At 42.3% G+C, this 24,740-nt stretch overlaps 3 protein-coding genes across 10 annotated transcripts; 1 reads left to right on the top strand and 2 right to left on the bottom strand.

The window, feature by feature from the left end:
• Positions 1 to 140: 140 nt before the first annotated feature.
• Positions 141 to 6,322, bottom strand: ppardb (peroxisome proliferator-activated receptor delta b). Its single transcript, XM_030352117.1, has 8 exons — positions 5,933 to 6,322; positions 4,049 to 4,432; positions 3,638 to 3,789; positions 3,392 to 3,530; positions 2,973 to 3,175; positions 2,497 to 2,703; positions 2,070 to 2,313; positions 141 to 1,958 (listed from the first exon to the last, which is right to left on the bottom strand). The coding sequence occupies exons 2-8, from the start codon at positions 4,371 to 4,373 to the stop codon at positions 1,711 to 1,713; spliced, it is 1,518 nt and encodes a 505-aa protein (XP_030207977.1). The 5' UTR covers positions 4,374 to 4,432; positions 5,933 to 6,322; the 3' UTR covers positions 141 to 1,710.
• A 262-nt stretch (positions 6,323 to 6,584) lies between these two features.
• On the bottom strand, positions 6,585 to 16,909 carry LOC115540625 (differentially expressed in FDCP 6 homolog). The gene is made up of 11 exons (XM_030352085.1): positions 16,757 to 16,909; positions 15,015 to 15,155; positions 14,722 to 14,907; positions 13,969 to 14,196; positions 13,739 to 13,885; positions 13,440 to 13,548; positions 12,959 to 13,257; positions 12,441 to 12,607; positions 11,779 to 11,977; positions 8,882 to 8,972; positions 6,585 to 7,668 (listed from the first exon to the last, which is right to left on the bottom strand). The coding sequence occupies exons 1-11, from the start codon at positions 16,850 to 16,852 to the stop codon at positions 7,478 to 7,480; spliced, it is 1,854 nt and encodes a 617-aa protein (XP_030207945.1). The 5' UTR covers positions 16,853 to 16,909; the 3' UTR covers positions 6,585 to 7,477.
• Positions 16,910 to 19,254: 2,345 nt separating this feature from the next.
• On the top strand, positions 19,255 to 24,731 carry troap (trophinin associated protein). Of its 8 annotated transcripts, none has more exons than XM_030352074.1 (16): positions 19,256 to 19,453; positions 19,958 to 20,050; positions 20,148 to 20,385; positions 20,483 to 21,050; positions 21,134 to 21,255; positions 21,685 to 21,730; positions 22,056 to 22,204; positions 22,280 to 22,319; positions 22,467 to 22,546; positions 22,753 to 22,821; positions 22,987 to 23,094; positions 23,235 to 23,277; positions 23,308 to 23,437; positions 23,468 to 23,613; positions 23,887 to 24,092; positions 24,338 to 24,731. In XM_030352074.1, exons 2-16 carry the CDS (start codon positions 19,989 to 19,991, stop codon positions 24,398 to 24,400), a joined length of 2,070 nt encoding a protein of 689 aa, XP_030207934.1. In that variant the 5' UTR covers positions 19,256 to 19,453; positions 19,958 to 19,988; the 3' UTR covers positions 24,401 to 24,731. The 8 variants fall into 8 exon arrangements, with proteins under 8 accessions (XP_030207893.1, XP_030207884.1, XP_030207934.1 ...); XM_030352065.1 differs by having other exon boundaries at positions 23,232 to 23,277; XM_030352056.1 differs by having other exon boundaries at positions 23,308 to 23,613.
• The last annotated feature ends 9 nt before the right edge of the window (positions 24,732 to 24,740 follow it).

Raw genomic sequence — 24,740 nt, 5'->3', positions numbered from 1 at the left:
CCAATTGAAACGTGTATCTACTTCCTTTAATGACGTGGATCTCTCCTCGAAATTAATACAAATCAAGAATGCATTTTCAAAATACACCCGTTAAGGCCTTGTTTTGTATAATCAAATAACCTGGTGAACTTTTTGATAGCTCAGTCCTTTATCATTTATTCACATAATTGTTTTGGCACATTGCACATACACTACAATATAAAATTTGCAATGTGTAGCCTACTGATAGTATTTAAGGCAAAATGTCAGATATTACAATATTATCAGACATTGGTACATGTGATAAAGTGAAGGAAACATACAACATATAGAGGTAGTTAGGGTTTAAGAGATAATAAAACAAGATTTTTTTCATTGACCTTTCAAAGTAAAGTTTGTTTATATTGATAGACATATCAAGTTTCTATACATTAATGATATAGTCCATCAAACTATGTATTTGAAAATAGATATATTAAAAACCATTTGCTTTTACAACATAAATCATTGAATTGTGGAACTCGAAAAATGGTACTCTGGTATTGTGGTCAACAGTTGTGACAGTACATCAAACCATTGTGATGTCACACAATCAATACATTGATCTAATAATTGTCATCAAATTAATAGGGATAGCATGCTACATTGATTTTAGTATAACTCCAAATTTGTAATGTTCAGATTAAAGAAAATGTTAGGTTACTTATATTTGGTGCATTCTTACACTCAATACAGACATGCACTCGTAAAATCTATGCTTGGTTCAGTATACATCCAATAGATTTTTCATTCACTCATAACAATAACTAAGGAATCTTAAAATACATTGGGGAGAACTATTTGCCTGGCTAAAGAGAATACCCCCTCGAAATAAAGGAGTGATGCAATTCTATTCACCAATTCTGCGTAGAATCTGTGCAGCATAGCCCATTTATCACAGCTCAGTGAGCTCACTAAGTGAACACCTCAATCACCCAACTCAAGACACTGTTCTCACAAAAATGTACACAGTATAATGGTATCACACAGATGCTGCCACTTGTGTGAGCTTTACCCAGCTGGAGCCTGCCCAGTTTTCTTTTTTTGCTATTCTGCCTCCAAAAAACCCAACATTGTTTAGTGCAATGCGGATGTACACAAGCAAAATACATTTCACACCTAGTCTTTTTTAACATAGAGCCCGAAAATAACTCTGCTACCAAGACCCTGGCATGTCTCATCTCCATACAGTACAAACAGGCAGCTCTGATCACTTGTGCTAATACTCTTGTATACAAACATTGGCAGAGTACAGAGTTACACTGCCACTGAAAGGCCAGGTTCTGTCAGGGCACTGATATGGGGTCAGAATGAAATGGGAGCTTACCCCTGAGGAACAAGAAAAACAGCGCCTCTTCAAACACAACATACCATTCAAACAGTTCAGTGACCTTTTTTTTTGCGCAACGAGGACTTGCGGAACATGATTCCACATACACTTATTATTTACACTATTATTCTTCTGGTAATTCTGATATCAAAAGGGTATTTGCCGATTACCTTAAACCTACAATGTAACTACAGTATTACCACTCAATCGCCTCAGCCACAGACACACACACATACATACACAAAACAGTAAGTCCATGTCTGGAGCAGTGCTTCCCTAGAATTTCAGTTTGAAAAAAACATCACTTCAGTCCGTAACCATATTGCTCATAAACCCACAACAACCGTTTGTGGAGTTAAAAACTAGTACATGTCTTTGTAGATCTCCTGCAACAGAGGGTGGAGCGAGGTCTCAGACTCAGTTTTTTTAATCTTCTGAACCAGCTGAACATTCTCTGTGACCAGCTGTCGGAGGTCGGCCATCTTTTGCAGCAGCTTGGGGAAGAGGTAGAGCGAGTCAGAGTGGTTGGTCTGGAGGTGCAGATCAAGGGCCTGCAGTATCCTGTCCTGACTCTGTTCCACCTGCTTCACGTTTATCAGCCCTGGGCGATCTGCAAAAAGACACCGACAGTATTAGCAGCCACCATGATGGCATTACAGAGTGGCCCTTTGATAGGCCGAAAGCAACACAACCAACAATTGGTCACATGTGCCCCCCTCACCTCCACAGAGTATGATGGCTGCAACAAACAGTGCCAGGTCACTGTCGTCCAACTCCAGAGCATTGAACTTTAAGGCAAACTCAAACTTGGGCTCCATTATCTCACTGAAGGGCTTCCTTAAACTTCGCAGGAACTCTCTGGTCACAAATCCTTTGCCATTGGCCACCAAAAGTCCATCTTTGTTCATGAGCGAGGGGAGCATGGCGAAAATAGCCTCATGCACACCATACTTCAACAAAGTCACCTGAAGAAAGCAAAGTCCTTTTAGTACAAGTAAAAAGAGAAAACATTTAAAAAAACAAATTGGGCAATGTGCAGGTTATTCCCATGAAAAATAAACATCCTGTCAGCTGAACGTCTTTTAATCTATAAATAAGTCATTTTATGAAGAATTGCTTGTCGTTTCAGAAGAAAAAACACATGAAACCTGGTCATTGAGGAAGAGGTCCACAAAGCCTGGAATGGACTTGGCAAACTCTGTGAGCTCCCTCACAGTCTCCACTGTAGTGCACTGGCAGCGGTAGAACACATGGACCCCAATCTCCTTGGTCAGGGGTGCCCCCGGCACCAACTGGCTCCATACTAAACCGCTCTCCGCTTTCCATAGGGTGTCCATGTCATAGATGACAAAGGGCTGCAAGGGGGAGGGATCATTAAGGTTACTGTAATGCAGCTGAGGCCCACTATCCTATTCCTTTCTACATTGCAGCTGTTTGCAATTGGTTGCAATTGACAGAGGACTACAACTCTGGTAGGGAATATTGATATGTCAATGATTCAATAATGTATGAAGGAGTGACCATTTTAGAATTTTTTCAAATTGGAATTAAAGTCACGAATACTATGTATTGGATGATGAGTGCAGAGTCCTGGATGAACTGAGCGATCCAGCAGGAGACATACCGAGGTGCTGTTGGTCTTGCCCGTGAGGATACTGCGGGCCTTTTTCTTGGTCATACTGAGGTTTTTCAAGTAGGCTGCGTTGACCTGTTTGGCCAGCGTCTTGAGGTCTGCACCTTTAGGATTGCGGAGGTTCTGTTCCTCTGCCTGTAGGCCCGCCACCAGCTTTTTCTTCTCAGCTTCAGGCATGCGTCCATACCGGATTGCTGATGTGCAGTGCACGCGCACACACACACACACACACACACACACACACACACACACACACACACACACACACACACACACACACACACACACACACACACACACACACACACACACACACACACACACACACACACACACACACACACGTACGTCAATGAGTCACTCAACTAAATTAAGTTGGCACTTCAAGAAAAAGTTGTATGTTATCTCACCATCATGAGACATTCCCAAAGATAGGCACTTCTGGAATCGACAATATTGGCACTTATTCCGATTCTTCTTCTGTATCTTGCACGCACGCTCGCAGCGCTCGTATTCCAGTTTCATTCGGATGGTCCGTCGGAAAAAGCCCTGGGTCACAAACAGAAATAGGCTCAACCAAACCCACAATGAACCCATTGTCACACCGTCTTGTTCTGAAAGTCTGCCATCACAGTGTAATCCACTAATACACATACCTTGCAGCCCTCACAGGCATGCACACCGTAGTGGAAGCCAGAGGCCTTGTCCCCGCAGATTTTGCACTCCACATTAATCCCAGCCCCTGCGGCCTCTTCTCGGCCCAGGCGAAGCTGCTCTGACAAGGACGGCGACGAGGTATGGGAGAGATCTGCATAAGGAGGAATCAAGGTAGAGTGTGTGGGTGTCAGGGCTTTCAGTAGGCCAAAGCTTGTTTAATGAAAGGCCTGGATTAGTTGCATCAACGAAACTCTTCTTGTTAAGATTTGCCAGATACTCACACACAACAGATACCCACCCATGTGATCAAGTTGCAACCTGGGAGTGTCCACACCTGACAATGAATGCACCCTGGCGTGATTCAACTCATAGCTGCTCAACCAGATGCTAAGGAAAAGCTAGTGTCATACCTGTGTAGTTGGGGGATGATGCACGGCTGACGTGATTCTTGAGTTCTTTTCCATCCTGCTTTGTGGCTTCCTTTTTAGCTTTCTGCTTCGGCCCTTTAGATACAGGCGAGCGTTCTCTGTCCACTACTTTCTCCACCTCTTCATCATCCTCATCATCAGCAGCTTCCCTGGTTCTCAGCTCTTGCAGCTCTGGGACCTCCGGCGAGTCCGGCCCATTTGCACAGTTCGAGGCCCCGACCGACTCTGGGTCCTGGGGGGACTTTGGCTCACGTGTTCCGTTTACACCATCCGGCAGCTTTCTGGCAGTATGCTGAAACGCATCCATGGCTCCTGTTCAGGGTGGTACAGAAGCTACCGTCCTGTCACGTTGCCAACATAACTCCCCTGGGAAGAACGCAGAAGGACTGGTGTAAGGCAAAGGTTGTTGATGGCTCAAGATAAAGACACGATTAAACGTGGAAACATGGTAAAAGGGATCCATGAACTGGACTAGCTAATCCGTTAATAACACACAGCGATTTGACACATTAGCAAATACTTGGAAACACCTTTCAAGATCATAGAAAGTTCAAGGCAACACCAAGGGGCTAATTTACAATGGAATTTGGGGGAAATTGTGCAGCACAGCCAGCTGCAACAGAAGTGGCTGTTTTCCAAAGTAGCACAATAATAAATCTGATAATTCAAAAATCATAATTTCAGTTTATAACAGGCACACATTTTTTTCCCGCTCTTAAATCTTAATGAAATGATCATAGGATTAAATATCTATCATAGCTGTGTACTCTTGTACAAACAAGAGTATGAATAGTGCCAAGAGGCAGGGACACTAAACAACAAACCAATTAAATTCTTATTTTTTTAATCAATAAACAATAAAACAGGTAAAACTACAAATTAGTTCAGATTTGCTAAAAAGAAACGCTTTGTATCGCTAAACATAATTATTTATAAAGATATCGTGGTCGCATCAAGTTGATATCTCTTAATTATTGTTTTATTATAGTTTTAAATTGGTTGTCAAATTAATGTTGGGTCTTTAGGGAGCTGTACCACCAGTCTCCACTATGCGTAGCTGCCTGCGCTTCAATCCGAGTCCGGCCCCTGGGAGGACAGACCCGCCACAACCAATGAGTACGTTCCGCGAATAGATTTAACCCCACAAATAGAACCAAATCCAAAGTATCATCCAATGCACATTTTTGAAAATACTTTTAAACAGTAACATTATAAAGTGGACAGACCTGTATAACCCAGTTTGTATGAGTCAGGCATGGGGCTGTGACCCCCTTAAGGGCATGCCCTTGGAACCCGTGAAGCAGATGCAAATTATCTGCCTAACGTTGTACCAACAACGAAATAAACCAGGATCGGCTGTTTACGTCCATTTCAACGTCGTCGTTTGAATACATTCTCAAAAATGTGAAAAATCCTCTAATCCTTTATCAGCTATAGAACCCAGTGGTATCCATTTGGTTTTGCCAATCTATGCCAGGAAATATCCCGTGAATAGTGGTTCTGTTGAGACATGCCATGCCCTGCAGAAAACAACCTGTCACACTTGCTCTAACAATGGCCATCTAGTTTTATTTTTTGCATTAACTATTCTGTGACTGAATGCAGGACTTCGTGGGATTTCCTGAGGTCTAGTTTTGCAAAGTATGACAGACCTACTTTAAAGGCACTCAACAGCTGTATTACAAGTATCGTATGCGTGTCAATGGAGTGTGCAGGACTGAGTTAGTGGACGACAGCTAGCCTTAAGCTAACACTACGAGCCTTATTGACTAAAGACGAGCTAGCAGCAGTCCACTGTTAACGTGGCTGACCCAAATTCCAATGTTTGCTTTTTGCATTCAATTGCCTAGTTTATACTTTGCTTACCTTTCACAGTGTTACTGTTTTTTTCAAAGGCGTTGAGTACGAGAAGTATCCCCGGTTTAAACAAGTAGCTGCCACCAAAGATACAATACAAGCACTGTCGAAGACTGATTGTTGACAAGTTGTTTGTAGACAGTGACTAGCTGGACTTAGCATTAAGAGCTAGCGTTTGGAGCTCCCGAGACATAATGACGATACTCTTCATTTCTTACGTCAGCAGAATAAAACCAAGTGGCTGCACTCCTACGTGCTACCATATCATCCACAGATAACACAACCAAAGGAAAAGTCAACTGATATCCTTAGCTGTGCACTCCTAACCCAACTCTTCGTGTTGCCTTGCGTCATTCCTCTCCTGCGCCTGCCGCCCAGTGCAAGTAAAGAGAACAGCATCCCATCCTTTCTCTTATTAAAATCATATATTCACCAATTGTGCAATTCTCGTAATACCGGTATATTATAACACCTTAAACATACAAACTAAACACTTTTTTTTTTTTTACATACAACTATTTGCTACTAAATCTAAAAAATAAACTGAATCAGTATTTAACTTCAAACAACCATCATTGGAATTTGATTTGTGGACATGTAGTTGGCCCTCATTGACAGATGATGTCCCTGTTTGCTTGATAAAAACAACGCATGAAATTACTCACTGATGACACATTTCTTTACTGTGAACTAATTATGCAAGCCTACTTGAAACACAGGAAGTAAAAATCGTCGTGCGCCAAGACTGTTTAACACTTTAGTAACACAATTACATGTTGTTTGTGTTTAATATATCCAAATGAAAACAGTTAGGTGACACGTATCTAGTTAAATATAAGAACACACTGAGGGATTAAACCATTTTCTTTACAACGAGAATACCGAGGAATCTCTGACGTGCACTCTCTTTTTAAATGTTGGTTAACCGACATGGAAACAGGAAGTATGAAGACATTTTTTTTCTTTAGTTCTGTTTTTTCCTTTTCCTGTGTATGCGAGGATATATACATATATATTATATTAAAATTTGAGAGCTTCTGAAATTATGATGAGCTTGACTGGAAAAAAATCAAGACGTTTGGAAAAATCGATTTAACTTCATAAATCTATATTAGAGCCTTACTAAATGACAGATTAGTTACATCCTACCAAAGGTACAATGATACACTGACTTGCACTTTTATTTTTTTACTGGAAATGTTCTATTGATCAGGGTCGCACTTTGCCATTCCTATTACCCTTGTATTGACCAAACTAACCAAACATAAAACAGACATTAGTTAAGCAACAATTTACACAACATATATATGCATGCACAATGCATAAAATAGTGTAAGGTGGTGAAGGTTAATCCAATATTTAGCACAAATGTCAGTCAACTCAGTTTTGTTTTGGTGTGGCTATACCTTCTTGAGTTGTACCCCACGTATTTACACTACCTATCTCCCATGCAGAACCCTCCATGGTAGGAGTGTCGTGCCATAGCCTAGTCTCTCGCACGTTGGCTCCAGTTCTACTACTTGATCCACAATAACTGTCTCTGATGTGGCTCTCTCAGGGGGTGTCCATTTCTCCATTGGACGCCTGCGAAAGGCGTTTCTCGTCTCCGCAGCCCGCCCCGTTGTCCAGGTTCTCCTTGCTCTCCTCATCTTTCCCTTCTGCACGCGGCCGGAGACGCAGCCCTGGGTCCCTCTGGCAGGGCATCGGGAAGGATGAGTAGGAGCTTCCTAGAGATGGTCTCTTCTCTAAAGAGAGATAGGGGACAGGGGAAGCAGTTAGGACAAACTGGAAAGAGAGAGAGAGAGAAGAAGAGAAGAGTCTGTATTTTTTTAAATACTAGGTCGATAGTGAATAGTGATGACGTGCCTGGCATTTTTGTAACAGAAACTCAGTGCATAGTTAAAGCTATGGAAGGCAATTTGGAGAAACCAGGTTTTTGACAGATTTGAAAGTATAAAACAAAACCTCCAAATCCTCCATTCAGGCTTCCCTCCAAAGCCACTCCCCCAAAACATTTGACTAGCTGTAGGTCTGCTTAGCTTTGTTGAAGACTCTGGTCATGCACAACGGGTGCACCTGGGTAGGTAGATAGACAGGTGAGCCATCCAACCATTATTCGGATTGAATTGAATTATTAGAAGGCATACTATAGGCCGCGTCAGCCACAGATACCAGTTTTGTGTTTTTCTTATGAGTATTTGATTTATTGACTGCGGTCATGGTGCAAAGAGAATTATACAATTGGTACAATTTAAACAAATGAAAAATGCTTCTAAAATAATTTGCCTACCCTGGCTATAAAGGTCCAGTGTGTAGACTTGTGCAGCAAATATCTGTGAGGCAGGTGACTGAATTCCCACCCCCTCACCTCTCTATTTCAAATGGCTACTATGGCCTGTACAGGCCCGTGTTGTGAAGTGCCAGTTGGTACTTCCAAAACACGTCATCACCTTCATGCTGTTGCAGTAGAAGAAGTGTCAAGTGATAGAATATATATATATATTTTTTTTACTTATTAAGTCTGAAAATGTAAAATAGTATAGTGTAGCAAAAAATAAAGTGGGTATTAGTTTATGCCAAGTCCATTCAGCTAGATGCCACTGACTTGAAGCACTGCACCTTTAAACGCCACTTAGATAACAAAATCAAGCACAATGTCTGTGAAAGTGGAAAGGAGCTGTTGTTATTAAGCCCCATAGTGGCTTTGTCTTAAAATAATTCCTGATTTTTCAAATTGGTTTATAGGTAAGAAATTCTTATTAAACATCTGCATTTACATTAAAATACAGTAACTTTATAAAATGCACTTCTTATCAACTATAATACATGCACTGCAATACTACACTTTGAAAAGACTGTTGTTTTTTAATGGCCATTAAAAAAATAATCATGGCAATATGAGTACCTATAATGATTCCTGATCATTTGTTGAGCTTAAGAACAGAATGATACCCATACCTCCTGGGCCAATTGGACGCATCAGTCTGTTCATCTGAACATTCCAGTGTTTCACATTGGTGCTGGCTTGGCGAAGCTTCCTCTGGGCAGCCTATCAGGAAGAAATCAGCAAACCAGTCAACCAATGTCAATACTGTGCTATATACTGTATTCATACAACGGGGGACCTAAATCCAGCGATCTGATTGGTTCCTAACTGTTGTATAATGAGCGTATACATAACTGCTATGACGCCCGATCATTTTGTGAAAGTTTGCATATCACTCCGTGCCTGGAAGTAGAAACAGTTACAAAGTAAAACATATGTTGGATGATGGAGAGGGTGTAAATGTTGTTACTCCGGGAGTGAGCAAGGCGATGGAGAGACTCACGAAAGCTTAGGCACACGGCGAGTGAACTGCTCCATAGGATAAATTGCCGGCGAACCGCTTTATCGGAGCCTTCTCTCGGAGGGACGCTAAAGTGTGTTGCATAGCGACCGTCGATGCATAGCGGCAGCAGGGAGGGACTACTTTTTTGTATTCCTTAATAAAACGGCTACTTTGACTTTCTTGGTTTCTTTTTAAATGTAGTGTGTCTATGACTTTCGTTTCGCCACAACAGTAACCGTTGTATAAAAGCAATAGATCACTTCAGTCAGTGGCATGTGCTCATTATACCACTGTGAAGGGGGTCGCCGGCCCTCCGCTGAGCGTCGGGGCCGGACAACGCCCCTTAACAGTGGTATAATGAGCACATACCACAGCCTGGCGTGATCTATTGCTTAAATATATATATATATATATACAGCGTTTCCCACAGGATTTTTGGAGACTATGGTGGAGGCCTCGCGATCTTCTTGGGGGGTCCCCCCCGGGAGAAAAATTTGAATAGATTTAATTTAAATGCATCAATCTGGAGAACCACAATATGACATATCAATTACTGACAAATGACTTACAAACTGCTGGTACTGATATGATTGTTTATGACACAATGTAAAGGGTCATACTAAATGGGGTTGAGGATTTTTCAGAAAGCATTTAAGAAAAGATGAAAACAAAAATAACAACACAATGCTGATCGTTTATACTATTAGTTTATTATTATTATAATTATTAATAATAACCAAACATCTCTCAGCCCCCCTCCCCCAACACACACAAAGTCTTAGGGCCTCTTGAGAACTTCAAAACGGAAGTAGCTTTGTGGGCTCTGGCGCTTTTGCTATTACACCGGCGGAAAAATGACTCTTACGCCTGACGCAAAGCTGAAGTGGATTGGTCTGAATACCAGTAGGCGTACTTTGGGCGTAACATGCAATACACCAATGAGAGTACCATCTCCCATCCCCTTTAAGAGCCATGATCGCATTTGAAACTGACAAGTTGATATTTTGCAGTCTCCCCTGAGACAGATGCATGACCACATGAATTTCAAAATTTAAATGGCTCAGTTTATGTCCAAATAATGTGGCCTAGCTCACACATGGAATATCGTTTTCTTCTACAACTTCAGTTGAATGATTAGATTAATGATATGCTGCAAAACATTAAAAAACATTGTTTGTTACCAGTATTGTATCCATTATCGTTATCGACTTGTGTTCCTAATATGCATTTATCCCCCCTTAATATACATTGCCATGTACTGTATTATGCGTTAGCTTACGTGTTTAGTTTGCGTGTGTTTAAACAGACACATGCACGCCAAGCATTACTCATTCATTCTTTTAAACATTCACTCGCGGTAAAACTAAGTTTCCTCAGGATCAAATACTGATCATTCCTAAAAGTTATGAGCTTGTACACGATGTCTGTGTCAAGAAAATATGTGTTTGCTGTACAGTGTTTGCAGATGCATTAGTTTAAAAGTACAACCTATTACCACTGTATCAGCTGTTCTTTCCCAAATAATTTAACCAACATTATCGTTTACCCTAAAACGGGATTTTGCTTTGGAAGGCTGGGATATACCTTGCTCGAGTTTGTTATTGTTATTATTATTATTATTATTATCATTATTATTATTATTATTATTTAAACGCATGGCATAGCCTACTACAGTGTACATTCAAGGAGCCCCTATGAAAAAATTGCTAATTGTTTGGATGTTTCTGCTGTCTATAGCCTACGTGTGTGTAAGCTTATGTTACAGTTCCAACCTGCCTAGGCATGTCAAAATACCGGTCAGTGGCGCAATTGCAAAATCGATCTGCAAAATAGCCCCATGTATCATTTGCGCCGGAACACGCCACTGCTTTTCGCCGACGTGCCTCTCAGAGCTTAAGTGTAACGGCGCAATTTGCTGCGGGGGAAAATCAGCTTTGCGCCAGCTGCAAAATAGCAACGATACATGCCTTGATGTAGAAAGTCAATTGTGCTGGGTGCAAGATAGGGCCCTTACAGACACAGCTGCCCTTAATACAGACTGCTGGGTTTAACTCAAACCAAGTAACACAGATATGTTGAGTTTGTCTTTTTATAATTAATTTTTTTATTGAAACTATGGCGGCCGAAAATAGAATATGGCGGTGCGCCATAGTCTCGTCAATGTGTGGGAAACACTGTATATATATATATATATATAAATAGATATAGATTTTAATAATAAATAACTGTTAACGCTAAGTGCAGCTAGAAAAAAAAAAACGACTTAAACACATTTTCAACATTACGTGTTTTGTATCTTTGGTGGAAGCGATTAAAAATATAAATAAAAAAATGTATGAACTCAATATATGTGACCTGTAATGTTATATATTTCCATTTATTTATTAATTTCATCTGGCTAAAATTGTGTAAGAAAATATAGCTATTGTCCCCCTGTCAATTCAGTTACTCGAAAATCGTACATTTGAATTGCTTAAACATATCAACTGTCTTAGACATCACGGTGTTGTTTATTAATCATCTTACCACCACGTCCTGGTCGACCCGGTAGCGATTTGCGCGGACTGTCTCCAGCTGCCTCTGGGCCTCGTCCAGCGCGCGAGACTTTGTCTCCATCTCCTGCTTAAGCTCCTGCTTCTCCCGCTGGGTCTTCACGATGTACTCTTCCTGCTCCTCCTGCAGGGCCATCAGAGCCTTCATCTTCTCCTCTTCCTCGGCCAACAGCCTGGAAGCAGGATGAATATTGTGACAGATTTAAAGGTTTAGACTCTTCTGTATTTATTGCATTTTTTGCTTTTTAATTGACCATTGTCCAGATAAAAAGGCCTGAAGAAACACATACTGAAACTTAATGCGGTCATCTAATTTAATCAAAACCTATGTACAATGCGTAATCGACACCAGAATTGCAACACAAATAAATGAGGTGTGACTGCAAGGCACCTGATAACTTCCCATGTTAACTGTACTGTACTTCCTCAGCAACCAAACGGGATCTTCGTCAGTCCAGAGGAGCTCCACTGCATAACATTATCAATGCCACCAGAAAATGAAGCAAAGCCCCAAACAAATCCCCACAAGGCTTTCCATACCACAGTCCCATTTATACATCTCAAAACGGTGTATTCCTGTCATAGACAGATCATTTGTGTGCGTCAATGTGACAGCATATTAGTTGCTGGATTTACCCGGTTTGGGCATAGCGGAAGGCCTCCTCATCCATCCTGGCTTTTATCTCAAGCTGCAAGGCCTCCTTCAGGTGTTTCTGCATCTCCTCCAGCTCGTGGATCCTCTTCTTCTGCCTCTCTGCCTCCTCCTCTTTCAGAACCATCTCTGCCTGCATGCTGGCCCGTGCCTTCAATCAGACCAACCGCGAATCAGTCCACAGACTGTTTACAAAAGCATTCAGTAAGACGTGTAATGTCGTGAACACTGTAGAGCTCTACATCTTAAATCCTTTCAAAGTAGATGGGTGGTTAATTCATTGATTATTCAAATATTCATATGCTTGGACTATTTGTCTGTCATCACTTTTCCTTTTTTTTTTCACCCACACTTGCTGATTCAATCCTTCCACCAACATAAACAATCACCTCTCTGGTCGAACTAGTTGACCTCCTTCCCTCTTCCAGTTCCGCCAGACACGTGCCCTTTCACAGCAGATGCCCCCTCCCCTCCAGAGTCCCGCCCCCCCACCCTGCCTCACCTCCTCCGCCTCCCGGAGCTGGATCTCCAGGGTCCGGTGGAGCTGCTCGTGCTGCTCCCGCCTCTTCTGCTCGTCCTGCTCCTGGAGCACCTGGGCCTGCTTCTGCGCCTCCCTGAGGACCTCCAGCTCAGCCAGCTTGTGCTCCCTCTCCTCCTGCAGGGCCCGCAGCCTCTGCAGCTCCTCCTCTTTGTCCAGTCGCCTTTTTTCGCGCTGTTCCCGCTGCTCCCTGCGTTTCAGCTTCAGGTCCTTGTGGAGGGAGGTCTTCCCCTCCACGTACAGACGGATGGCTGTCTGAATGGCTACCGAAAGGAGAGGAATGAAGAGGAAAGGTTTGATGGCTTTCATAGAGGGATAATCTCTTTAGACAGATAGCTGTTTGAATAAGAAGAGATTTGATGAGAGGAGAGTAGAGGAGAAATTTCAAGAGCAGAGATGTGAGAGAGAAAATATAGGATTTCTATTAGTAGATTAGGTCACTGACCGGTGGTCCATTCTTGTCTCTGCTTGGTGTCTGAGGCGCTCATCTCATAAGTCTTTGAAAGAGTTTTAAGACAGAACATACACCTCTTCCCATCTCGATCCGGCAATACCTACATAGAAAAAAAAAGTTTCCTTAAATGTATCTCATTTTACTCAAACGATTAACCAAAATGTAGTCCTTTGTAATAATAAGAAATTACTGCTTAAAAAAGGAAAACCAAACGAAATATTCCTATCAGATGATAACACATCCGGTCAAGCATGTTCTTCTTGTCGGAGCATCTGTCTCAGCTGTCCCACCTCCACACAGCAGTTCCCATCCAGAGTGATATTGCCATGGCATTCCTTCCGGTCTTCTCCAGAGTAGTAGGCCAGGCTGCTTGGTCTCAGAGTGAACCATCTCTCCTTCCAGTTTCTTCTCAGCTGGCCCTTCTTCCACAAGTAGCCCTGGGGGCATCCGACCCAGTCAACCACAGATAAGCAATGGCGCCAAACATGGGAACTCAAAGGAGATGAAGGGAGTTTCTTACCTCCTTGAGCACGTCCCCGACTATTTCTCTGTATATCTCCTCGATAGCCATGCTGGTTATGTCCTTATCCATCCCTCTGGTTATCTTTCCAGAGTTCATCATCTCCAGAAAACCCCAAACACTGAAGCCATTCCGTTGCACTACATCTTGGGAAGTGAAGTCCTCTAGTTCAACACAGTTCAACTCTATGCTCATGGCCATGCATACTTTCTTAAGGAGGTACTCCACCTGATAGAAGGGGAAGTTGATGTCTTAGTCAACGCAGCTTTGGAGGAGAAACAATCTGAGCATTACAAATAGAACAGACAAAACATTTTGCACAAGAAGCCCAACTATTGAATCAAATTACTTATTGTGATCTAAGCATTATGGTGTTGTATTTAAGCAGCTACAGAGAGGTCTTACAAAAAGGGTGGCTATCAGTTTCATCTTGCGATAGTGTGACTACAGGAAACCAGAAAGCATGCTGCAAGTAACACAAAAAAAAAACCACACTGCATAACGAGGGCAGAGCGTTTCATAATGTCGCCATGCAACTCTCTCATGGGCTTTTTGAAAAGCTAGCCATATGGAAACCTTCTACCTCCAAAAGATCCATACAGTATGCAGGGACATATACAATATCAATCAGCATTAAATTAGAAAGGCATCAGAATATTAATTATCAGCAACTAGTAAAATCTGTGTTCTGATTATGGAATTATGCATCCAATTTATCAAGGGTTGTCCATGATCAACGCTCAAGCTGAATACCTCATCAGGGACCATCACCAAAGGGTATTTATCCTCCGAGAGAAAATTGAAAAGACACCAGAGCCGAAAAGCATCTTTCTCTGGGAGCACAGTCGTGGTGCTCCTGTCTGGCCGGTAGTTTTTCTTCGCTGTGAGGGTCCAACACAGCTCATCAACGTTCTCTTTGTTGAATGCACCCTCTTCCACCTTGAGACACATATTCACATAGGATCATGTTAGTAGCCACACCACGATCATCATGTCAAAATGTAGAGGGATACAAGGGACCGAGCTGTATCGAGACGCGTCCATACCTTGTCGAGGATATATTTGGTGAGGTAAGGCATGTAGCCCTGGCTGGACACAGGGCCATCATCATCATCCCTGAAGTGCTCCTCCAAAGCTACTGGGTCGTGGGGGATGGACAAGACTGTGCACAGGTTATGGGACAGCACCTGGGAAATACATCACTCAACGCGTCAACACATAGAATGTATGTGTTTATGTGTGTATATATATTGGTACGTGTTGGGTAAATACCTCTTATGGCAGTTACACAAGTTATGTGTTGGCTATGAAGAATATCAGTCAGCATTGTCAAGGCATTAAAGCAGGGGTAGGCAATTTGGATAAAACAGCCAGAGTAAGCAAGATAAAAATAGAGTGAAAACGTATGGCAATAGGTTTGCTTAGTTTTGTGGAAGACTCACAGAAAGAGCGAGTGATAAACCATCCATCATTTAATTTGGCTGAAAGAAGTGGTTGGTTAAGCTTATTACAGACGAGACATAGCCATAGAAAGCTGAGAGAAGAGAGAATTTCAACAAATATATAAAAAAATGCTGCTTAAATAATTTCCTTCCTTTCCTTTAACCAATATCACTTTCTCATTATTTCCTCAGAACCTTTTGAAATATTTATGATCAACCTTTACAAGGAACTGAAACATAAATTATGTTTTCTGCACATGTCCTGACTTCAGGAAATAATTTGCAAAAGCACGAAAGCTTTTTATTTTGAATAAATTGCGAATAATTTGCAATAAATATCAACCAATGCTTTAATCTTGTTGTATTGATGTATTATTTAGTATAAAATCAGGCTTATACATTGAAAATAAATGATTGCTCAATCATTTAAATTTGTTAAGAAGTTACAGTCTGAGGAGGCATCTAGTTTTTCAGACTCACAGCCTCCATGTTTTGAAACTCAACCACATCCTGTCAAGTGTCTCAGACATATCTGATTGATCCAAGACTGCTGCATGTAACAGGCCATTCGATATTTCTGAGAAAATTAGGTTTCGATGGCCCCTGAGCCTAAAAAGACATAGCAGCCGGCTGCTTGCTTGCATGCGTTCGAGGGATAAGCTGAGTCACAGGGCTCTGTTTTGAACAACAGTACCAGAGAATGGCTGAGACGGCTGAATGTACCCCCACCAGAGTGACATCACTACGAAGTCAACAGAACAGCGGTTTCTTTCACCGATGGACGTCGTGTCCACATGTTCTAAACCTGCCAGTCTGCTCCTTCCTGGTACTTTTTCACACTGCCTTGTGTGACGTACATGCTGTGGTCGATGGGAAGATCTCTGGCCGTGCCAGAGTACTGACTGCTCGGCCTGACGCTGTTACATCATGTATAGGCACCACTCTTGAGATGAGGGCTCCCATTCATATACAGGCTGAAAACAATCTGTGGCTCTCCCACTCTTAGTATTCGTGAGACAGAGATGTTTATTGTATGTCCCTTCTTTTTTGGGCAGAGGCCATTTCACTCGACACTACGAACAAATTGTCAGCAAAATCATTGTTTAAGAGCTGAGTGCCCTAAAAGTTCTGTTTACACTAATTCGATATGCTAAGTAGACTACTTTCCTCAAGCAGTATGGTATGTATTACAATAATAATTTGCTAGACTACGTTCCTTTGGATAAAGTTCACATCCATCCTCCTTACAGCAAGAACCACATGTTGATACAAGGTTAGAAACTGGACTCTCAGGGCCTACAATAATAGTGTACCTATGATCTTATTTAATTTGAGTTAGTCCTCACCTTGAGCTGAGACTTGGACACCTTACCACTCTTCTCCAGGTCCAGAGCAGTGAAACCATACCAAATAGACTTGAGAAGCTCTGCGCGAAGCTCCATGACTGCAGCAATATCACTCTGTTGTTCACTCCTTTCACACTTTTTTCTTCCCTCTACTCTCGTTATTTGCGGTGACAGCCACCCCCACTAGGTGTAACAGAGACCTCCATCTGTACCAGTTTATTCTCAGCGCCCTCTCCTGGTATTCAACTGTTACTTTCATGACGTGTGTCTGCACGACCAGCGCAACAAGTACCCACGGACGGTCGTACCAGGCCTACTTGTTATTTGAAATAACAGTCCACTGTCGCTCTTTATTTGACAAGATAACTGCATTTTTTTAAATCGTTTTCTTTAACTCCACAATGGTGGGCATTGCAGATCGTGAGGGAATAGGGCTACAAAGATCTACAAGTGTACCGTTATCCAACGCTTTGTTGCTAACTGTGTTATCTTGATTTAATTAGTTGGCTATTCATTTACATGAATTTGTTTGTTGGCATTTATTGTGCAATATCTGATAAACTATCCAGCTTCAGCGGATGACTTTGTAAACTGCTTAGGCTTTTTTTTATTTATTTTTTTGGGCTGCGGAGGAAGAAGTTGTATCATTGCTGCGTTTGCTTCTATAATCTTTGCTTTTATAATATATGTCCATGGTTTGCATGCATATTCTGTGCAACAATGTCGCAAGGTGATGAACGTCTCTCTAGTGTATTTTTTTTAGTAGCTATTAAAATAATATATGCAGAAGGCCTGCCTTACTTATCAAACATCGTCGTTACCGCTGTTAACTTTCCCTATCGGGTGAAGATAAATGACAATTTTGTCACTATCATAATTTTTAAGGGTAACGGGTTATTACCTCTGAGGCGGAGTGATACTGAACTGTGCAAAGGAATTAGACGTCATAGCCGTGGTATATATGGTATAATTACAATTACAATTAGGGCATTTAGCAGACGCTTTTATCCAAAGCGACCATCGGTATACACACATTGACACACCGACGGCAGTCAACCATGCAAGGCGACAGCCAGCTCGTCAGGACAGGCCCGGTTCTACGGGGGTGCATAAGCATGCACTGCACCCCTCAAAAAAATGTTTGCACCCTCAATTAAAAAAAAAAAAAGATTTTTTTTTATATAAATATGATAAAAATAATAAAATACTTGCTCACAAAACAAATTGTAATGAAACTTGTGACAATTTCCATTAAATACCGTTGAGATATGAGCATCCAACATCACTCTGACCGCTCAGTGGTGATCTATTTTGGTTGCCGGAAGCAATTTCATTCGTTTATATGATTAAAAAGACAAACAAATCACAATCTATTGTCAATTATTATTATTATCAGTACATTTTGCTAGTATAACCGTTGTATAAAGCAATATCACACTCGAGGTCGCAATGTTGTCGGTTTGTCGCTCTATATCAGCGCTGCTGTGATTGGCCGCCGGCTGGCATCGTGTGTCATGCCGGCGTCGTGTGCAAAATGCACGCACCCATATAGTATATCTATGGTGCGCACGGTAGTGACGTTGACCTCTTCGGCGGCAACAGTTACATATCCGTTGGATATCCAATACATGTATTAAATGTATTATGTTCATAAGAACCCACATTTCTTTTTATTGTATTTATTTACAATCGTGTTAACTTTAAGAGTATTATACTGATTACTTTTGTTCAAAGTTCAAAGTCTGAAAGTGTTCTTTCCTTGTTCAGCTAAAATCTGTTTTATTTTTAAGTGGCAATGTACAATTATTTGTTAGGTCAAATATCCTGCCACAATTTATAAAAAATAAACGTTATTTTTGAATTGCAGTCACATGTTTTTTTTTTAGTGTAGAATTCTGTTCTTTTTTACACCTCACACATCACACAAATCAAAAATCTCATATTCAAAGCTATCGAAGATATCAATAAGCTAATGTTGCAGCTGAAATGTTCCAACATGTCAGTAGAACTACGCAGAAGTGCTTGTCTATGGTAGGAAAGGCCTGTGTGTAAAAAAGCGAAGTCTGAACTGGAGCTGGGTAGCTGGTTTTAGTAGTCCTATAGTACTGGTGCACCCCCTGTAATCTCAGATGCACCCCAAGGCATTCTGTTCTGGAACCGGGCCTGCGTCAGGAGCAGTTAGGTTTTGCTCATCAACAATCACTAATCAACACGCTAATATACCACCGCTATGAAACAATCAGATAGCTTGGTTAGAACTACCCGTTTTATAAATATCTCTATATTTATGTATCGCAAAATACCATATGTGTATTTTTATTTTACAAAACAGCAATATTTTGCAACACAGTGTTAAAAACAGCAACTGCGGCAAACAAATCACGTGGTAAAACATTCTGGATTCGTTACCATGGAAATGTTTACTTGAATCGCTCTCTCATTGGTCAGAAAAACCAAACAGCTAGCACAGCTCACTGATTGGTTCCTTTAATATCCAGTGAAGACCAATACAAAAACGCGCTTTTTTCAAACTACTCAAAGTCCAGGAAGTTGACAGGTCCGTGGTGCAAAGAACCAAACGAGACCTTTAAATCAACGCGACAAGACAAACGAAGGAGCCATTACTTGGGACTTATTTCAATCGGGAAAAGGGCAAGGACATACTAAAGAACGGTACACCCCCCTTACATCTGGAAAGTATGTATTTGTGTTTAAAAGTAACTTAACATCGCATCTTACTTTTCTCCTGCCTCCACTTGTGCTACCAGTGTTGTGCATTGTAACTGTTATCCCATTTGCCCCTACACAACGGACGCCAGTGTTGTTTTAGCATCAATGGGCTTCAATTCCAAGCTTGGTTTTCACGTTAAGGAAATGTATCAGGGGCTGTGCTTGTCTTTGGCTAACCATAAAATGTGTCTTCGTTTTGGATATTTGAGTTTGCATGCAGCGTACCCCGATATAACGGCCTTTCAATAAGATACTATCGGGCTAGGTGCTAGCTCTACCTCTGCATTCATAATAGCTCTAGCTCTGCATTCAGATTATATTTCTTTTGTATGCCATTACTTGTAGTGTTGGCTACAAGTTTTCCAGTTAGTATATGACCAATGCATTTACTGTTTGTTTATTCGAACAAAAGCTCACGTGTTGCATTTTGTTTAATTAATGTCTCATACTACCTTTGCATTCTTTCAACAGCCAACATATTATTCCCGCTCCTAAAGTCATTATGGACCCAATATTAGTACTGGGTCAGCAAAGTCAAAACAAAATCCAAAGTGACTACACCAGGTATGATGGCCTCTTTGTGTAAAACAACTGGTGAACAGTCATAATGTAAATAGTTTGGCCTGAAATCCATCAATATATGTATTTTCTCTCTACATAGGTTGAAGAATGAAGAAAATCGGATCCCTGGAGACTCCAGGCCTTCTAAAAATCCAACTGTGCCTCAGTTCCTTAAGAAAGATGTTGAGAACAAGACCCCAGGGAGCACTGGGAATGGCCAAAAGACGACTGTTAAACCAGGCTCAAGCAGACTTCCAGTCCTTGCAAAGTCCCTCAATCTTCAGGTCTCAAAGGAATTTGCACAATTCCACAAGAGTTGGGAGGATAAACCTTTGGCTGTAAGTGCATCTTGTCCTTCTGCTTATTAACCCAAATGTTTTATTAAGACAAGCACTTTTTTTAAATGTCTGTTTCCCTCTGATATTTTCTTCATAGGGAAAAACCAAGTCTAAACAGCCATGCACCAAGCCCATGCCTTTCAATTTCTCTCAGCCGAGGAGCAAAGGAACGGCACTCCAAAACCAAAGAGTTCTCAGGACATTAACACCAAGGGTTGGCAGTGATGAAAATACATTAAACTCTAGGTATTCAAAGGGGAACAATGTGAATGGAAAAACTCCAAGGAAAGAGGTTGGTGTAGACTTTGCATCGCAGCTCTCTATCTCACAAAAACTGGCTACAAGAAAACCAGAGTCATCTGTTATTCAAGCTCTAAATAGAGATTTGACGAAAAGAATGGAGACACTTAAAGGAACTGGGCCTTCAAGTGCTGTATCCTCGGCGTCTCATGCTATTAAACCAATGACTTCATCGAAGGTGTCCGTTCAACCGGATGCTAAAACTATGCATCAGTACAACATCGCGGCCTCGGCCCAGGTGTCCGCAAGCCAAGCGAGTACAGAGGCTTGTCTGAATAATCTGGATCTGCTGAGTATAAAAGACCCTTACAAAAAGCGGACTTTGCAGGCTGCTGTTGCTGCTAGTTCTTCTAGTGGTTCAGATGGTATGTACGGTCAATCTTCCCTCGCATCTTGTTTTCACGAGAATGAGAGCAATTTTTGAAAAATCTTTATTTTTGTTACTTAGGTAAGGAAGAGGTCTTCAACCTTGACCATGCAGCCCTGCTCAGTATCCTGCGTAACGAAGGGGTCGGGGCAAAGCATGTGGGCGTTGCAACCCCAGAGTCCACGAAGCCCTGTAACTATCAAGTACGACTTATTTGGACTAGCCTTCTATTGTTTACCTGGTATTAATGAAAGCTTGGCATATTTTACTGGTGAGGATTGACAGTGTGACAGCCCTCTGGCACCTCCTGATTGCCAGTATTCCAGGAGGTGATCATTGTAATGGCTAACACCCATGCTGGCTGAGCTACATAAGCTGTAGGAGTCATCCACTTGCTCTCTCTCCTCCTTGACATATGGTTTGTTTAGATTGTTGGGTTAGCTTTGCACATGCACCACATTCTATTATTATTGTTAAACTTAAAGCCATGTGTGGGCTCCTCTTTGTCATTCCCTTGAGCCGGACTGTGACAACAGTGATCAGGCAACCATTTTGTGGTTTAAATAATATTCTGTGCATGAAAAGCAGTTCCGAACACAAGCAGTTTATTTGGATGTTATCGTTTTTTCCAGCGGATATCTGTCATGAAGAGCCACGCAAAGGCTGGAGCCACCCCAGGTTGGCAGAAAAAGATAGCATTATGTTTTCATTCATCACAGCTACTTCAAACTAGTTAAACTTTAAAACTCAATGGTAATGATACAGGGTAAATAGTTGAGCCACTACATTTAATTACTAATAGTTGTTTTACTATTCTTTGTTTTACTAATATTATGATTATTAATTTTCTTTATATTTTTGTTACAAATTGTGGTGTTTTCTAACAGCCTGTAATCCCAACAGCTTCTTAAGAATTGTTTGGTGTACAGCAAATCTCAGGGATGCTAGCAATGATTTAATTGATTTCTGCGTTGCATAATCTGTGTTTATTCTTTTACCCTAGTAGGACCAATGAGAGTGGCCGTGCACTCTCTGGACCCTGCAGCCATGCGAAGCACCATGCATCAGGAGGGGGTGAAGGCCGGGGGAGCCCTGGAGAAAACCCCCAGCAGGACAGCCTGTCAAACAGGCAGGGAAACCTCCATCAACACAGTAAGTCAGTGCCTGAGCATGTTGTCCCTGATGTGATGTGATATGAATTTAACGAGGTCTTTATTCACATCCCAGGCTAGGAGAGTACCTGTGACCAGTCGTCGGGGAGAGTCAGGTATAAATATAAAAAGATGTATGTTTTGTCAGCGGCAGGTTGGACCGCTGTTGTTTTCTGAAACCAGTTTGCTTCCTCTCTTGTGATTGCATGAAAACATGGCTTCTTGTGTTATTTTGAAATCATCTCTGGACATGCCACACGCAGGAACCCCCGCCATGAAGGGGACCCCTCAGAGAGTGCCAAACACCAGGAACCAGCCCATGTCTGCCATGGCCAGTGTGCATGTATGTCTGCAGGTTCTGCCCATGTGTTCCTAGCCCTGGCTCCCTTTGCAGCAGACCCTTCTCCCTAACTGTGTGTGTGTGTGTGTGTGTGTGTGTGTGTGTGTGTGTGTGTGTGTGTGTGTGTGTGTGTGTGTGTGTGTGTGTGTGTGTGTGTGTGTGTGTGTGTGTGTGTGTGTGTGTGTGTGTGTTGGTTTCTATACATTTAGAAAAAGGTTTTTTCGGCACGCCCAGCGTCACACAATCTCCCGGCCTGCCCTTCAGAGCCGCAGCATGAGGTGAGCAGCGGAAAGGAATTAAAGAAACACTTGTTAACGCCAATCAACTGCTATTGTAGCTGCATGATGAGTTACATATATGACGTACTTCTGGATTACGCCACAGATCCATCAATAGGATGCTGGTACGGATGAACATTGAGACGATTGTTCTTTTATCGACAGGATGTGGTCCAAAGACTTTTTGAAGATCAGGACGACGAGGAAAACATGGCCATTTCTGACAGAGGACCGGAGTCGCACGCGGATCAACTCGCTGACCTAGCCTCCACTGTGAGCCATCCACACCCAACACACAGACCCGACGCACAAACCCGACGCACAAACCCGACGCACAAAGGGACATCCGATTCCACATTTGATCTTTATGTTTTGTTTTATATTCCTGAACCGACCTCTGTGCGGACTAGAAGGCTGGGGTCCGCTGGGCTGACGGAGGCCACCGGGCTGAGGGGGAGCAGCAGCAGCAGCAGCAGCAGCAGCAGCAGCAGCAGGAGGAGAAGAAGGGCGGTGCGGGGCAGGGGCCCTTCCTCCAGGAGCCCCACAGGGAATCGGTCATCTTCTTCTCGACGGGGAAGAAGCTTCTCCGGGCCCCTCGCGTCGAGAAGCCGGAGGGCCCCGTTCAATCGGCCCCCGTTCAGTCGGCCCCCGTTCAGTCGGGCCCCGTTCAGTCGGTGCCAGAGAGGGAGGTCTCGGACGCCCAGAGAGCGGCGGCCCCGGGACCCGTCGGCGCACGGCCCGAGTTCGACATTCCCGCCCTGGGAAAGCACTTTGCTTCCAGTCTCCAGCGAGGTGTGTGTGTGTGTGTGTGTGTGTGTGTGTGTGTGTGTGTGTGTGTGTGTGTGTGTGTGTGTGTGTGTGTGTGTGTGTGTGTGTGTGTGTGTGTGTGTGTGTGTGTGTGTGTGTGTGTGTGTGTGTGTGTGTGTGTTAATACAACCACAACATATCGTAATCATTACTTATTTTTTTTTTTTCGGATTTTGCTCTGCAGTCCTTAAGAAACTTAAGTTTTTCCACTGCCGCCCCATGTGGTTTTAAATATCCACTCGGCGTTTGCCTCTTCAGACTTCCTGATCCGAACGACCTGTGCAGCCGCGAGCCCCGCCGTAGCCTTGCTGCTCAAACGCCGGCTCCTATTGGACGAGCTTCGCCTGGATGAGGAAGTGGCCAGCTACATCGGCTGCTCGGCCCCTGACACCCAGTCGTTCCAGCAGCCCAGACCCCGCTGTGGAAACCCCCTGGCCGCCTTCATGCACTTCCAGGACTCGACCGTGAGCTCCACATTTTCTTTTCCCAACATGCTAATCAATTGCACGTCGTTATCGTTATCGTCATTTTGATCATAACCCTAGTAATTATTCTGATTGATTTAATTCTAATGACAGTTAACGGCACATTTCATTAAAGAAGATGCTCAAATGTAATAACGTTTCATAGAAAATATCAAATTAAATGCTCACACAAAATATCCTATGTGGACCATATTGTTTAAACTTGTTTTGATTTTGTCTTTCAGACTTTTGTGCCTGTGGGATGTGAAGGCTCCCCTGGTTCTGCCTCTCCGTCAAGGGAGAGATGAATCTTTACACTAGCAGTCTTTCCTACTGTCTTATGCTTGTCAAACACTGTAGTAGCATACGCATTATGTAGGAACCATGCAACAATGCATTTTCCTCTATTTATATTCATCCATCACAGTATACATCCAACATCTGTGCCTAAAAGTGTTAAATAATGTAGTTATACATTTTTTGACGTGTTGACAATATTGTATTTTTAGACTTTGTTTTTTTATAATTTGAACTATTTTCTGTATTATGCTTTATATTGTGAAACTTATGTATGTGGACCTTAAATATGACGTCTATATGTAAATTGTTTAATGTTTGTATAAATTGGCTGTTTTCAGATCCTTGTGT

The sequence above is a fragment of the Gadus morhua genome, chromosome 1 (genome assembly GCF_902167405.1).
Source record: "Gadus morhua chromosome 1, gadMor3.0, whole genome shotgun sequence".
NCBI lineage: Eukaryota > Metazoa > Chordata > Actinopteri > Gadiformes > Gadidae > Gadus > Gadus morhua.
This window is presented reverse-complemented; position numbering and strand designations above follow the sequence as displayed.

What these genes read in the sequence shown, in the direction of transcription:
- ppardb (XM_030352117.1), bottom strand. Translation starts at nt 4,373, where the DNA reads ATGGATGCGTTTCAGCATACTGCCAGAAAGCTGCCGGATGGTGTAAAC. An exon ending in ATGCCTGTGAGGGCTGCAAG is followed by an intron (nt 3,531 to 3,637) that starts GTATGTGTATTA and finishes TTTGTGACCCAG; the next exon opens with GGCTTTTTCCGACGGACCAT. An exon ending in AGCCATCATACTCTGTGGAG is followed by an intron (nt 1,959 to 2,069) that starts GTGAGGGGGGCA and finishes GTCTTTTTGCAG; the next exon opens with ATCGCCCAGGGCTGATAAAC.
- LOC115540625 (XM_030352085.1), bottom strand. Translation starts at nt 16,852, where the DNA reads ATGGAGCTTCGCGCAGAGCTTCTCAAGTCTATTTGGTATGGTTTCACT. An exon ending in CCAAATATATCCTCGACAAG is followed by an intron (nt 14,908 to 15,014) that starts GTATGGACGCGT and finishes ATGTGTCTCAAG; the next exon opens with GTGGAAGAGGGTGCATTCAA. An exon ending in ATGGGAACTGCTGTGTGGAG is followed by an intron (nt 13,549 to 13,738) that starts GTGGGACAGCTG and finishes TTTTCTATGTAG; the next exon opens with GTATTGCCGGATCGAGATGG.
- troap (XM_030352016.1), top strand. Translation starts at nt 19,989, where the DNA reads ATGGACCCAATATTAGTACTGGGTCAGCAAAGTCAAAACAAAATCCAA. An exon ending in ATCCAAAGTGACTACACCAG is followed by an intron (nt 20,051 to 20,147) that starts GTATGATGGCCT and finishes CTCTCTACATAG; the next exon opens with GTTGAAGAATGAAGAAAATC. An exon ending in AAAGGCTGGAGCCACCCCAG is followed by an intron (nt 21,731 to 22,055) that starts GTTGGCAGAAAA and finishes CTTTTACCCTAG; the next exon opens with TAGGACCAATGAGAGTGGCC.